The 16385-nt window shown below is 37.2% G+C and overlaps 1 protein-coding gene across 1 annotated transcript in view; it reads left to right on the top strand.

The window, feature by feature from the left end:
• Positions 1-16385, top strand: part of LOC105466651 (structural maintenance of chromosomes 3) — a 39020-nt gene that overhangs the window by 10012 nt on the left and 12623 nt on the right. The window contains exons 5-18 of the mRNA XM_071069157.1: positions 311-382; positions 722-801; positions 1505-1583; positions 3763-3880; positions 4778-4953; positions 5415-5495; positions 6240-6404; positions 6691-6812; positions 7033-7246; positions 11921-12024; positions 12210-12309; positions 12732-12892; positions 13362-13503; positions 15544-15694. Of these exons, the coding sequence (XP_070925258.1) occupies positions 311-382; positions 722-801; positions 1505-1583; positions 3763-3880; positions 4778-4953; positions 5415-5495; positions 6240-6404; positions 6691-6812; positions 7033-7246; positions 11921-12024; positions 12210-12309; positions 12732-12892; positions 13362-13503; positions 15544-15694 (1765 nt within the window). The remainder of the gene's footprint in view (positions 1-310; positions 383-721; positions 802-1504; positions 1584-3762; positions 3881-4777; positions 4954-5414; positions 5496-6239; positions 6405-6690; positions 6813-7032; positions 7247-11920; positions 12025-12209; positions 12310-12731; positions 12893-13361; positions 13504-15543; positions 15695-16385) is intronic.

Below are 16385 nucleotides of genomic sequence, written 5' to 3'. Positions count from 1 at the left end.
CATGTCTTGCATAGTTCTTATTTTTTATTTAGAATCAGAAACTATTTGGTTGAGAATTTTTGTTACCCTAATCTAACATCTCTGCTGTTTTGGCAAGAGGAATATATACTATCTCTCTGCGGATATCCCCAAAGTTTGTATCCCTCTTGCCAAAACAGCAGAGACATTAGTGTGTGTGTATATATATGAGTCTAGTAGAAATTTTTCTCCATTGAATCAGACTTGTTATTATGCCCTAGACTTTAAGAATCCTTTTAAAGGATATGAATATACTATTAAGTGAAAAATTTCTCCCTTTTTTCATTTTTAGGAAGGTACTGGTCCTCGTGTTATTTCTGCTTTTGTGGAGATTATTTTTGATAATTCAGACAACCGGTTACCAGTAAGTAACCTTTTTTTTTTTTTTTAAATAATGCTGAGAATTTAATTGGAGTAGCTAATCTTCATACTTTGAAACTTTTTAAGCTTTTATAATTTGTTATAATTACAGTTTTTATAGATTTTATCTTAAAATTACAGTGAATACTCTGTTAACAAATGGGAATGTACAAGTTGTTGTGAAAAGTGTCTTGGTTAAGAGTATTAAGTATTCATAGTATTATCTTTAGTGAGATAATTGAAATTTTAAAATCAATAGTTATGGTCAAGGACTTTAAAATGACCTTATTTAAAAAGTTTTCTCCTTCACTATTAAACTTTGGGCTTTTACATTTTCTCTTAGATCGATAAAGAGGAAGTTTCACTTCGAAGAGTTATTGGTGCCAAAAAGGATCAGTATTTCTTAGACAAGAAGATGGTCACGTAAGCATTTTTCTTTTTAAAGAAATGAATGTGTATTTAAATAGAGATGGGGTGTTGCTATGTTGGCCAGGTTGGTATTGAACTCTTGGCCTCAAGTGATCCACCTTGGCCTCCTAAAGTGCTGGGATTACAGACATGAGCCATCACGCCCAGCCAGCATTTTTCTTTCTTTTTCCTAATATGGAGTCTCACTCTGTTGCCCAGGCTGGAGTGCAATGGTGCAGTCTCAGCTCACAGCAACCTCCCCCTCCCCGGTTCAAGCTATTCTCCTGCCTCAGCCTCCTGAGTAGCTAGGATTGCAGGCACGCGCCACCACACCTGGCTAATTTTTGTATTCTTAGTAGAGATGGGGTTTCACCATGTTGGCAGGCTGGTCTTGAACTCTTGACCTTGTGATCTGCCTGCCTTGGCCTCCCAAAGTGCTGGAATTATAGGCATGAGCCACCGCCCAGTCGCATTTTTCTTTATGATTTCCTTACAAAAAAGTATTATTTTACCTGCTTCATATATGAGGAGTATTTGCTTCATCTTCGACAAATCAATATAGAGGATAAACGTAAGAATCAGAAAGTTTTGAGGATGATACAGATGGTTTATAATTACTGATCTGCCCTCCCTAATGCTATCAACCCAGGGGCTAGTCTACTCATTGCTTAATGGTGCTTTAAAATTACCTGAATATAATTTCATTGTTTGTCAACAGGAAAAATGATGTGATGAACCTCCTTGAAAGCGCTGGTTTTTCTCGAAGCAATCCTTATTATATTGTTAAACAAGGAAAGGTAAAACAATTGTATGTCCTTTTTTAATAGAATTTGTTTTCTGAGTAATTCTTGAGTGATGAATTTGGTTGATTCGAGTGGTTAAGGTGAAGCAAAAATGGCCATATCTTTTACATGGCCATAAAGTACCAAATAGGTCTGTCCATTGCATGTTGAGATGGAAGTATTTCAGCATATTAAGTGGATCTTGTTTTCCTAGCGACTGGTATTACTGAGGTGAAAGTATGGGAAGACATTATTGGCTTATGAAAGTTGCAATAATTAAGAATATTGTAGGAATTCTATAAAAATCACATTTGAAAAACTTCCTAAAATTAATATTTTGTGTTACCCAGTTATTTATCACAATTAAAATACTGAAAAGCTAACATTACCAGAAATCTGCTATTTTGCTACGTTATTTTCCCTAATAGGGATTGTGTTTTTTTACATTTTTTCAGCAGCCAAACTACATACTTTTTTAACTGATTGTTCTGCTCTCTTCTCATGTACTTTCACTTTTTTTGGACTAGGGAAAATTCTCAGAATATTCACTTATTTTATACTGTAGGGTTTTTTTTTTTTGGTATGTATTGGAAAGTTAGCATTCGGAAGAAGTGATTAGGAAGAATATGGAGTTTCAGTTTTAGAAAATGTGGTACTGGAAGAACAAGTTTTTTTCCCGATTTTACTATTTGTGGGAGAGGCATTTTTTTAAAGGGAGGCTGATTTGAAAGAGCACTTTTCTGAGATCCCTCTGCTCTCAATGTAGGCCCTTTTACTTCATCTCAGTTTCTGCCCCTGTGCCATCCTTGATTGCCTCATCTAAAAGCATTGCCTTCCCCTCAACCCTATGTGCTTTATTTCCTTAATCTGTTTTATTTTTCTTCGTAACACTTATACTGTTAATACTTATTTTCTGTCTTTTTCCACTAGAATGTAAGCTCCATGAGGGCGGGACCTTTTCTGCTTTGTTTGCTCTTTTCCAGTGCCCCAGCAGTGGCACATATGTTGTAGTCATTTGATAAATAATTTTTAAGTGAGTAAATTGCTTGAACAAATATGTATAATTGGAGCGCGCAATAATGAGGATCTGAAGGATGATTCTTTGATGTAGATACTTTTGATAGACCATATTTTCTTAGAGATAATTTCAACTTTTTAATGCAGTGGTATCATTTTTGATGTTTAGGGATACTTGTTATATGTTAAGTTGCATGGCACTTAAGTTGTACCATTCTCTCTATATTTAAAGCATACCATTTTGTCATATCATTAGCCTTCTGTATCTGTGGGTTCTACATCTGCAAATTCAACCAACCATGGATCAAAAATATTTAAAATAAACAAAATTTTAAAACAGTTCAAGAAATAATACAAATTTAAAACTACAGTATAACCGTTTACATAGCATTTATATTGTGTTACAATTAATCTAGAGATTAAAGTGTACGGAAGGATGTGCATAGGTTTTATGCAAATACTGTGCCATTTTATATAAGGGACTTGAGCATTCTTGGATTTTGGTATCTGCAGGGGGTCCTAGAACCAATTCCCCATGGAAAGTGGGGGAGAATTGTACTGTTAGTATATTATTATAGCTTTAAAAAAAAGTGTAGTCAGTGATGGTTTCCCCTTATAAAAATACTTTGTTTTTTGAGAATGGAGCTCATCTTTTGTACCTTATCATATTGACTAAGAAAAAGATGGTGGTGTGAGATAACTCCTTCACTTGTTAGCCCTATTTCATAAAGGAGAATTATGAACGTAACAGTTGTATTTGGATTTTATTTGGTAAATTTAAGTAAAGGAGACATAGATATGTAGGCATATGTGCTATACAAATGACATTAGGCAAATCATAATCTATTTAAAACTTGGCATGTCACAAATTCAAAAGTCTGAAATACAAAATGCTCCACAGTCTGAAACCTTTTGAGTGTGGATGTGACATTCAAAGGAAATGCTTATTGGAACATTTTGGATTTCAAATTTTTGGATTTGGGTTGCTCAGCTGGTAAGTATAAATGCAAATATTCCAAAACCTGAAAAAATTTAAAATCTGTAACACTTGTGGTTTCTAACGCTTTTGCATAAGGGATACCCAAACTTCATGTGTATTAAAAACCTTTCAACGTGGAGTTCTTGTTCTTAAACAGAGGCTACAGCTATATAATGATTATTTTTCTAAAAATTTTAGATCAACCAGATGGCAACAGCACCAGATTCTCAGAGATTAAAGCTATTAAGAGAAGTAGCTGGTACTAGAGTGTATGATGAACGAAAGGAAGAAAGCATCTCCTTAATGAAAGAAACAGGTAAAATAAATGTGTTTCTGCCTTATTTTTTTTGTTACAAATTACTGTTTTTGTGACAGAGTAGCTCCATAATAGGAATATAGTAGGTGTTTAGTATACGGCAGCAGTAGATAATGCTGTTATTAATAAAAATTGAGAATCTATAACACCAATGATGTTAGTAGCTTTTAAAAATATTGTTGAAAGGCACACTGAGTTTTTTTTTTTTTTTTTTTGAGATGGAGCCTTGCTCTGTCACCCAGCCTGGAGTGCAGTGGTATGATCTCCGCTTATTGCAACCTGTCTCCCAGGTTCAAGTGATTCTTCTGCCTTAGCCTCCCCAAGTAGCTGGGATTACAGGTGCCCACCACCACACCCAGTTAATATTTGTATTTTTAGTAGAGACAGGGTTTCACCGTGTTGTCCAGGCTGATCTCGAACTCCTGACTTCAGGTGATCGCCTGCCTTGGCCTCTCAAAGTGCTGGGATTACTCGTATGAGCCTCCATGCCCAGCCAGCACACTGACTTTTTAAAAGGAAGCTTAAACTGAGGCCCTTACTACATGTTATAAAAGAACCAGTGTCACCATGTGTAAATTTGTTCTGTGTTGCTTTTCATAATAAAGGATCTTAACCCATTTATGCCTAGCATTCCGTTATTGGAATCCTAAGCTTGTGGGTATTACCTATATCTACTGCCTGAGGTCATCGCCAAGGTCTGATTTTTCACAGAAAAAAATTTACAACCTCCAGCATAAACGGGTTAATTGCTATTTTAGTATTTTAAATTTGGTTACCACATTACATCAGAGAAATAATGCTACAGTTCTTAAGAATTTAATTCAAGGTATGTTGAAGAAGTGATACTACATAAAAATTTTATTCAATTCTTCCATCTCTCTCCTTATTTCATTTAAGAGGGCAAACGGGAAAAAATCAATGAGTTGTTAAAATACATTGAAGAGAGATTACATACTTTAGAGGAAGAAAAGGAAGAACTAGCTCAGTATCAGAAGTGGGATAAAATGAGACGAGCCCTGGAATATACCATTTACAATCAGGAACTTAACGAGACTCGTGCTAAACTTGATGAGGTAAAATATTTACCTTTGACACTTAAAATCAGATTAATTTTGTTTTTGTGAATTTGTTAAACTCAGGCCGTAATTACACTTTTCAGTGATTTTAAATAGAAACTTAACCTCTCAATGAATTTATTAGTCAGCAAGTTTTTTCTTTTAAAGAAAGTAGCCACGTGGTTGTTGCTGTATAGTATTATCTGAAATATAATCAGATGGTGTTATTAGGCAGATGAGAGGAAAATCATTTTGAAGGTTTCTTGTGGTTTTAGAATGTATTTTGTAATTAGTAATACTGACATTTTGTACAAAAATTTTAGGTAGTGCTTCAGTTTTCTAGTTAAAAATCACTTTTAAAATTTTTGTAAAAAATTTGGTTACTTCTGGTTTATTTTCATATAAAAATTGTTATTAGATGTTATGAAATATTTAGTAAATACAAAATGAGTTAGATATAACTTTTTTTTTTCTTTTAGCTTTCTGCTAAGCGAGAGACTAGTGGAGAAAAATCCAGACAGTTAAGAGATGCTCAACAGGATGCAAGAGATAAAATGGAGGTAAGATTCTAAACAAGGTTCATGTAAACTTACTTTTTTCTTTTGAGACAGGGTCTTGTTCTGTCATCCAAGCTGGAGTGCATGGTGCCATTATGGCTCATTGTAGCCTTGACTTACCAGACTTAGGCGATCCTCTTGCCTCAGCTTCTCAAATAGCTGGAAGCACAGGTGTGTACCACCACACCTGTCTAGTTTTTAAATGTATTGTAGAGACAAGGTCTTGCCATGTTGCCCAGGCTGGTCACAAACTCCTGGGCTCAAGTGATCCTTCTGCCTCAGCCTCCTGAAGTTTTTTGTTTTTTTTTTTTTAAAGACAGGGTCTCACTCCATTGCACAGGCGGGAGTGCAGTGGCGAGATCACAGCTCACTGCAGCCTGGATCTCTCAAGCTCAAGTGATCCTCCCACCTCAGCCTCTTAATTTTTTTATTTTTTGAAGAGATGGAATCTCACTATGTTGCCCAGACTGGTTTTGAACTCCTGGGCTCATGGATTCCTCCCATCTGGGCCTCCCAAAGTGCTGAGATTACGGGCATGAGCAACCATGTCCAGCCATCGTATAGTTTTTGACCATAGTAAACCCTTTTGTACCAGAATTATGGAATGATTACCACAAGGGGGAGTTAGAGGAATTGAATATTGAAGAGTAGTACTAAATGTTAAGTGAAAGAGAATTAATGGTGTCACAATTCTGCTGTTGTACTTCTAATTGCCTGACTTATTTTCTGTTTAATACTTTTGAATAGGATATTGAACGCCAAGTTAGAGAATTGAAAACAAAAATTTCAGCTATGAAAGAAGAAAAAGAACAGCTTAGTGCTGAAAGACAAGAACAAATTAAGCAGAGGACTAAGTTGGAGCTTAAAGCCAAGGATTTACAAGATGAACTAGCAGGCAACAGTGAACAAAGGGTAAGTTAAAATGCTAAAAATGAAAGACATGAATGTTCAGGTGAGTAGGAACTGCAGAAGACAGTCCTTTCTGTGACTGGTATGTCCTGGAATTTTTTTTAAGCTTTGCTGTGTTAACATAATTTGTACTCAAGTAACAACTTAGTACTGTCCCTTTGTTACATTTAAAAAGTTTCATGTTACAGGTGGGTTTTCTTATGAAGTTTTTTTCATGAGAAAACATGCTAGACCTAAATTATGCAAAAATTTTAAAGCAGTTTGCATTTTTACTTATCTTTATTTACAGAAACGTTTATTAAAAGAGAGGCAGAAGCTGCTTGAAAAAATAGAAGAAAAGCAGAAAGAACTGGCAGAAACAGAACCTAAATTCAACAGTGTAAAAGAGAAAGAAGAACGAGGAATTGCTAGGTCTGAGAACTTTCACCAACACTTTTAACTTTCTTCATCATATTATATGAAACTAGATAGTCCAAGGAGCTCAATTATATAGTAGCTGCTTTTTACACTTAATTCTTTTTGTATCGTTTCGAAAGATGGCTTTATGTTTCTGTGTACAGTTGACATTATTGGTTACAATTAAACTTGGTTATTATTCTCCTTTCATCTCATTCTCTTCTATTTTGTGTAGATTGGCTCAAGCTACCCAGGAAAGAACGGATCTTTATGCAAAGCAGGGTCGAGGAAGCCAGTTTACATCAAAAGAAGAAAGGGATAAGTGGATTAAAAAGGAACTCAAGTCTTTAGATCAGGCTATTAATGACAAGAAAAGACAGATTGCTGCTATACATAAGGATTTGGAAGACACTGAAGCAAATAAAGAGAAAAATCTGGAGCAGTATAATGTAAGAACATTTATAGCCACTTTGTAAAAATCTTTTAGAAGAGATAAACATGTTTAGTTTTATCTACTTCAAGTTTTGTTTATAAATAAGTCTACATGTGACCTTAAAATATATGACAGATACTTATTTAGAAAAGGCCTGCACAATATACATATAGTTCTCTTTTTTAAGAATGTTCATGTCATTGAGCCTTTATGTAGATTAAGTATATTAAAATGTATGTATGTATTTTTAATTTTTTTGAGATAGGGTCTTGCTCCGTCACCCAATCTGAAGTGCAGTGGTACAAACACAACTCACTGCAGCCTCCACCTTCCAGGCTTAGCGATCCTCTATCCTTAGCCTCCTAACTGGGACCACAAGCATGTATCACCATGCCCAGCAAAATTTTTTTTTTGTAGAGACGAGGTGTTGCCATGTAGCCTACGCTGGTCTCGAAATCTTGGGCTTAAGCAATCCTCCCACCTTGGCCTCCCAAACTGCTGGGATTACAGGCGTGAGCCACCATGCCCAGCTTAAAATATGTTTTTATGAATTGGTAGCATGTGTCTTACATACCCTTAATTTTGACAAGATGTCACGTATGTCTAAAACAACTTGTTAGTAACTTTTTTTTTTTTTTTTCGAGATGGAGTTCCGCTGTTGTTGCCCAGGCTGGAGTGCAATGGCGCGATCTCGGCTCACTGTAACCTCTGCCTCCAGAGTAGCTGGGATTACAGGCATGCACCACCAAGCCCACTAAGTTTGTATTTTTAGTAGAGATGGGGTTTCTACATGTTGGTCATGCTGGTCTCAAACTCCCAACATCAGGTGATCCACCCGCCTTGGCTTCCCAAAGTGCTGGGGTTACAGGCATGAGCCACTGCGCCTGGCTGCTAGTAACTTTTTTTTTTTTTGGAGACAAGGCTCATTGCAACCTCCACCTCCCAGGTTCAGGCAGTTCTCTGCCTCAGCCTCCCAAGTGGCTGGGATTACAGGTGGCCGCCACCACGCCTGGCTAATTTTTTGTATTTTTGGCAGAGGCGGGGTTTCACCATCTTGGTCAGGCTGGTCTTGAACTCCTGATCTCGTGATCCACCCGCCTTGGCCTCCCAAAGTGCTGGGATTGCAGGCGTGAGCCACCATGCCTGGTGTAACTTTTTTTTTTTTTAAACTTCATTTTTTGGTATTCCAGCATCATATGTTACATTTAGTTGTTAGGTTTCTTTTATCTCCTTTAATCTGGACCAGTTCTTTAGTTTTTTCTTGACTTTGGGACTTGACATTTTAAATTATTTGTTATAAAGTACATATATTAATATTTATGTACTCATTAATTGTATATTATATGTAATTATTTGTCCCTAATCTCTTCTTTTGGAGACGGAGTCTTGCTCTGTTGCCCAGGCTGGAGTGCAGTGACGTGATCTCGGCTCACTGCAACCTCCACCTCCCGGGTTCAAGCAGTTCTGCTGCTGCAACCTCCCAAGTAGCTGGGACCACAGGCACGTACCACCACGCCTGGCTAATTTTTTGTATTTTTAGTAGAATGGGGTTTCACTGTGTTAGCCAGGGTGGTCTTGATCTCCTGACCTTGTGACCCGCCCGCCTCGGCCTTCCAAAGTGCTGGGATTATAGGTGTGAGCCACCATGCCCAGCCCCTAATCTTTTGTAGTGATTTGCCCACTTTAAGTTTTTGGTGACTTACCTTTAAATATATCCAAAACCTCAGTGAAGTTTTAAAGAGCTGTTTTCTTTGTACTCATATTCTCACTTTATATAAACAAAAAAAAAATATAGTGGGGAGCAAACGCAACAGCCTCTGTAAGCATAAAAAACAGGTAGGTAAAATTGCCAGGAGTGTAGCCTGCTGTTTTTGGAAGTCCAGTCGTGCTGTGGGCTTTAGTTATGGTACTTTGTGGAGGGAGTGGAAAACTTGGGTTAATCTAGGTAGTTCTTTATATGGTTAGTGTAGTCTGAACTGTAATAGTTACACCTCCTTTCTTGAAATAAAATGTATTTTCTCTTGAGTTTATGAAACTAACCTCAGCAGATGCCCTTTTTGAAGGAGCCTCCAGTGAGAGTATTCATTTTTTGTCATGCTTGAAGTTCATTTATTTTCCAATATTCCAGTCACACTTTTGGTTATCAAAATGACCACTTGTGAAGATGAAGCCTTTCCTTTGGACAGAGATGATTTTATAGTGCTGATTGTATTATGTAAATAGCCTTTTGCCTCTTGGTATAATTCTAAATTAATTTTTCCACAGTATATTTTTAAAAGCTGCAGTATGAAAAATAAAATGTAGTTTTGGTGGTTTTATTATGCTTTATTATGGTTCATTTATGTGATATATATCATACATACTTACCAAACTAAGTTTTTAGACTTTTTTAACTTATGTCAGTGGTATCTTGGCCCTAGCAACTGCTGTGGAGAAGGGGAAGCTTTTGGATAGTTTCAGTGCAAACTAAATACTAAATGTTTTTTCTTTTCCAGGTGGTGTAATGCATTTCAAGTCTACAAAACGTATTTTGAATTTAATATAGGTAGCTTACTTTATTACTGGTTCTGAGTAGCATCATGGTTTCAGAAAGGGAACCATTAGTGTTCAGATACACCTGGAAAAAAAACAAAGTACGTAGGACTTTAGAAATACTGTAAGCTGTAATGCTGGTTAGTAACACAACAGTCTTTGAATTGTTTAGGACTGTGAAAGCTGAAACATTAATTTAGGAAATCTTCAAGATTTACATTCTTCTTTTAGCATGTGTTCAGATAACCTGGGGATGAATTAAGTAATTGCTGTAGAAAAGTTAAATTTTACATAGGGAATTTGTTTACTCTTATGGTTTCAGATACCACTGAGTCCCAAGTTCCTCATGTGTAGAATTAAAGGGTTTAATTATCCAAGATGTTGAAAGTCATTCTGATTATCCAAGATTTTTTTTTGAGACAGAGTCTTGCTCTGTCACCAGGGTAGAGTACAGTGGCACAATCTTGGCTCACTGCAACCTCTACCTCCCGGGTTCAGGTGATTCTCCTACCTTAGCCTTACTGAGTAGCTGGGACTGCAGGCACGCGCCACCACGCCTGGCTGATGTTTGTATTTTTAGTAGAGATGGGGTTTCACGATGTTGTCCAGGATGGTCTTGATCTCTTGACCTCATGATCTGCCCACCTCAGCCTCCCAAAGTGCTGGGATTACAGGTGTGAGCCACCGCGCCTGGCTGGCCGATTATCTAAGATTTTATGACTCAGTAGTAACATTGACTTTTTGTCAGTGGAATTAGTAGTAACATTGACTTTTTGTCCATTAAAATTTTGGACAAAAAGTCAGTGTTACTACTGAGGACTAATAATTGTTAGTACTCTGTGGGACTATTTACAATTACTTTGATATCTGACAATAATTAGTTATAATACAGACAGATGAATATAATCAACTCACGAAGCAGTTTGAAGCCCTTCCCCTAAAGGATGATCTTCAGATTTATTTTGCTTGTTTTATTGCTTCCCAAAAAGGCAAGGATTTTTGTTTGCTTTGGTCTTTGATGATTCCCCAGCTCTTATAAGAATGCCTGGTACATACTAGGCTTTTGGTAACTTCACTAAGTGGATGAAGTGTCAGCTTCCTTAAACTCTAGCCAATTAGGATATTGGATTTTTTTTTTTCAGCTCAGTATAATTTACTAAATTAATACAGTTCATTAACTCTCCTTAAGGAAACAGCATCTTACATTAGATTCTTCTAGATTTGTTATAGGTTCTGCCAAGATTTTAAACTCATTTTTCTTGAATGTAAAATAGTTGAAAATAGTTTTTGTGTTCTGTTGTGTGTGTGTGTGTAGAAGGGGCAGTATGAAAGTGTATAATGCACTATTATGAGAACTTAGAATTTTTTTTCTACAATTCTGGAGTGTATATTATAGAAATAGGAAGATTTAGATCACTAATGAACAAATTAACTTTTATTTTAGCAACATGTTTTAGAGTATTTAATGGTTTTTGTTTTCTGGTGGTATTCTCATTTGCCTAAAGACAACTTTTAAAAACTGAAGGCCGGGCGCAGTGGCTCAAGCCTGTAATCCCAGCACTTTGGGAGGTCGAGACGGGTGAATCACGAGGTCAGGAGATCGAGACCATCCTGGCTAACACGGTGAAACCCCGTCTCTACTGAAAAAATACAAAAAACTAGCTGGGCGAGGTGGTGGGCGCCTGTAGTCCCAGCTACTCGGGAGGGTGAGGCAGGAGAATGGCGTAAACCCGGGAGGCGGAGCTTGCGGTGAGCTGAGATCCGGCCACTGCACTCCAGCCTGGGCGACAGAGTGAGACTCCGTCTCAAAAAAATAAATAAATAAATAAATAAAAACTGAAATTGGATTTTTCAACAGCATCATTGAGGTATAATTCACATACAGTAAATTGTACATATTTAGTGTACATAATTTTTCCTAGTCAGGAAAGTGGCAAAAATATAATTTGATGAGTTTTGACACATATACATCTGTAAAACCATCACCACAGTTAAGACAGTAAACATGTTTATTACCCAAGTGTTTTCCATACCCCTTTGTAATTCCTCCCTCACCTTTTGTCTCCCTCCCCCATCCGTCTGCAACCACTGATCTGCTTTCTATCAGGGTAGATTTGTTTGATGAAACTGAATTTTAAATTTATTTTTATTTCCGTAGAAACTGGACCAGGATCTTAATGAAGTCAAAGCTCGAGTAGAAGAACTGGACAGAAAATATTACGAAGTAAAAAATAAGAAAGATGAATTACAAAGTGAAAGAAAGTTAGTATTTAGACTAAAATATGCATTAATTTTTTGAATAATATTTGTTACTAGGTGTTATGTGGTCTTTAAGTTACAAATTAACCGGTCAGGCTTGTTTTCTATATTTTGATTCTAAACTGTATACTATTAATGCATCCTCGTATGTGTTTAAAATTAAAGACAGTCTAATTTTTATTTATTAGCTACTTGTGGAGAGAAGAGAATGCAGAACAGCAAGCACTTGCTGCTAAAAGAGAAGATCTTGAAAAGAAGCAACAACTTCTTAGAGCGGCAACGGGAAAGGTAGGCAGGTTCTTTTCATCACTTCTGTTTACACTGAGTCATTGAGTTCATCGTTATGTAAGAATTTATTACCTTTCAAGTGTAGGTCGTGGGTTGCAAGTGATAAATAGGAGTCCAAATTATCTTCTAAATATTAAATGATAGAGATTTAAATAGTTTTATTACTACACATACTATAAATAGTAGCACTTTTGATTTTCAGATAAAGAGCCCATTTTTAACACTACTGTTATAGAACAGAACCTATCATATAAGGTGTTACATGTAGTTGGCATATAGTGAGGAGGTAATGTGTTTGTTGGAGAGGATGTTTAGTTTAATCACTGGTATTTTTTAAAATGTATGTTGTTGTGGTCTCATTCCTTACCAGGAGTCTCACTGATGATAAAATTTTAATATTTTTCATTTCTGACAATTTACAGGCCATTTTAAATGGAATAGACAGCATAAACAAAGTGCTAGACCACTTTCGTCGAAAAGGAATAAACCAGCATGTTCAAAATGGCTATCATGGCATTGTGATGAATAACTTTGAATGTGAACCAGCTTTCTACACATGCGTGGAAGTCACTGCTGGAAACAGGTTAAAGCTTTTGCTTGATATTTAGCATTTTTAGAAGAGGGAATAAGAATAGTCTAAGAAACAACTTTTGTAGTTTTTATGCATCATACCTTCCATTATCTTTTTATACCTTGGTTCCTTATTTGACTTTCTAATTAAAGAAGTAGATGCTAAGTATTTGTTCCTAATTATAGAAGCTAGAACTTTCCCCTTTTGGGAGTTTCTCCTCCGCCATTGGAATTTTTAAAGTAGTCTTATTTTTTTCCAAAATTATTTGGATTATATAGCAAAAAAGTTAATTGTTTGATGCTTAAGTGTTTATAACACTTTAAAAGTGCACACCTTCAGTCCCAGCTATGCAGGAGGCTGAGGTGGGAGGATTGCTTGAGTCTAGGAGTTCAAGATCAGTTTGGGCAACATGGGAAGACCCTGTCTCAAAAAAAAAAAAAAAAGTACCAATAAAGATTTGTCTTACTCTCTTTATATTCAGGTTATTTTATCACATTGTTGATTCAGATGAAGTCAGCACGAAGATTTTAATGGAGTTTAATAAAATGAATCTTCCTGGAGAGGTTACTTTTCTGCCTCTTAACAAGTTAGATGTCAGGGATACTGCCTATCCTGAAACCAATGTGAGTCAATGTGTGATAAGGTCTATTTCTCTTTTATAATGTTATTTTTTTGTCACATAAAATAACAAGTTAGATGTCAGGGATACTGCCTATCCTGAAACCAATGTGAGTCAATGTGTGATAAGGTCTATTTCTCTTTTTTTTTGTCACATAGTCTAACACATGCTAGTGCCCAGTCACTACACACTGGGATTCAATGGTCTATGAGGTAAAAATACCTGTCTTCCCATGGACCTTAGTGCTGAGTGGGTTTTGGGGAGGGAGACAGAAGTCACAGCCATGATCCGTGGTGTAGTGATGTGCGCCTGTAATCCCAGCTACTTGGGAGGCTGAGGTGGGAGGATCATTTAAAAAAGAGAAAAAAGCCAAGATACGAAACAAATCATTGCAAATGTACAGTGTTAAAAGCGTAAGTACAGGATACTTTGAGAGTATATCTGGGAGTGACATAATTAAGGTTAGGGAGTTGGAGAAAAATTCCCAAGGAACTGTTATGTAAAGATTTAAAGTGTCTTGATATATTTTAAAAACAAATTAAATGAAAAAAATGGCTAGTAAGGTGATAGACTTCAGAAACATAATATTGCTGTTACTAGCTAGTGAACTTTAGGTGGATTAAAAATATTCTTCAGACACCATTCTTAGAACAGTGTAATTGCTTTGAGGTACTTGACTTCAGAATGTTGATGGTAGTATCAACTGTTTTACCATCCCCTGAAGTTAAAGCTGAAATGATCAGTAATTTAAGTGGAACATTAAGAATCCTGTAAGCTATCAAAGGGTCTGGCTTTTTCTGCTATCACATCTATAAATTGTTTTTGAAGTTTGGGTAAGAAAAATTGGGTCTCAAAAACATGATGTATGAATGGAACGAGACACAAAGGAATACATGGGGTGTGGTTCTGTTTACGCTACATAAACAAAACCAAACTTAGATGAGGACAGGGCTTGGTGGCTCATGCCTGTAATCCCCTCACTTTGGGAGGGGGAGGTGGGCGGATCACCTGAGGTCAGGAGTTCAAGACCAGCCTGGCCAACATGGCAAAACCCTGTCTCTACTAAAAATACAAAAAATTAGCTGGACATGGTAGTGGGCAGCTGTAATCCCAGGTACTTGGGAGGCTGAAGCGGGAAAATCGCTTGAACTGGGGAGGCAGAGGTTGCAGTGAGCCAAGATCATGCCACTGTACTTCATCCTGGCAACAGAGCAAGACTCTGTCTCAAAAAAAAAAAATTGAACTAGGAAGTACAAGGAAGTGATTAGCACAGTCATGGCAGTGGTCATTTCTGGCAGGTAACCACCGTAGTTAAATGCTGTGTGATTAGGAAAGGAGCACACCCATGGCTTCTGGGGTGTCAGCAGTGCTCTGTTTCTTGTGCTGTGTGGTGGTTATGTTGGTGTTCTCTTTATTAATTTACACTGAACACTTAACTACATTTTTCTGTATATGAGATATATTTTCATAATTAAAAAAATTCCAAAAATCGTGTTCTAACAGTTTAGGAGAGAGAAAATGAAATTCTATCTGACAAAATATTTTCCTGAATATCTAATTTAGATATATAAAATATGTAAAATTAAAACATTGAGGAAATGCTGTTTATATTTAGCCCTTTTATGTGAGAGATACTATCCTGAGTTTTGCATATATTAACTCATTTAGGCTTCACAACTTTATAAGGAAGGTATGTATTGTCTACAATTTTGTAGATGAAGTAACTATTATTTGAGGAAGTTAAGCAACTTGTCCACAGCACACATCTGATAAATGGTGAAACCAGTGTTTGAATTTGGGCAGTCTAGCTACAGAACCACTAAACTCTTTATGCTATTAGGCTCTACTGTTGAAAACCTTGATTACATGAGCAAAATTACCAGGATATTCTAGTGGAATGAGTCTTCTAACTACTTCAGGAAAAACCCCAATAGTTTTGAAATATAATGGTGTTTGGTTTATTTGTATTTCATAAAGATATACTTTTGTAATTCTAAGTTTTTAGTTAACTGTGATCTCTCTGTTCACAAAATTTCATTTTTAGGATGCTATTCCTATGATCAGCAAACTGAGGTACAATTCCAGATTCGACAAAGCTTTCAAACATGTTTTTGGAAAGACTCTTATTTGTCGTAGCATGGAAGTTTCAACCCAGCTGGCCCGTGCTTTCACTATGGACTGTATTACTTTGGAAGGTTTGTAATACTAATTCTTAGCTTTAAACAGATAAATTCTTTTTTTTTTTTTTTTTTTTTGAGACGGAGTCTCGCTGTGTCGCCCAGGCTGGAGTACAGTGGCCGGATCTCAGCTCACCGCAAGCCCCACCTCCCGGGTTTACGCCATTCTCCTGCCTCAGCCTCCCGAGTAGCTGGGACTACAGGCGCCCGCCACCTCGCCCGGCTAGTTTTTTGTATTTTTTAGTAGAGACGGGGTTTCACCGTGTTAGCCAGGATGGTCTCGATCTCCTGACCTCGTGATCCGCCCGTCTCGGCCTCCCAAAGTGCTGGGATTACAGGCTTGAGCCACCGCGCCCGGCCTAAACAGATAAATTCTAACAAATCATTTAAAACATAATCTGGCTGGGCACAGTGGCTCACGCTTGTAACCCCAGCACTTGGGGAGGCTGAGACGGGTGGATCACCTGAAGTCAGGAGTTCAAGACCAGCCTGGCTAACGAGGCGAAACCCTGTCTCCACTAAAAATACGAAGATTTGCCGGGCGCGGTGGCTCAAGCCTGTAATCCCAGCACTTTGGGAGGCCGAGGCGGGCGGATCACGAGGTCAGGAGATGGAGACCATCCTGGCTAACACGGTGAAACCCCGTCTCTACTAAAAATACAAAAAGAAATTAGCCGGGCGTGGTGGCGGGCGCCTGTAGTCCCAGCTA

This window comes from Macaca nemestrina, chromosome 9 (assembly GCF_043159975.1).
Source record: "Macaca nemestrina isolate mMacNem1 chromosome 9, mMacNem.hap1, whole genome shotgun sequence".
NCBI classification, from domain to species: domain Eukaryota; kingdom Metazoa; phylum Chordata; class Mammalia; order Primates; family Cercopithecidae; genus Macaca; species Macaca nemestrina.
This window is presented reverse-complemented; position numbering and strand designations above follow the sequence as displayed.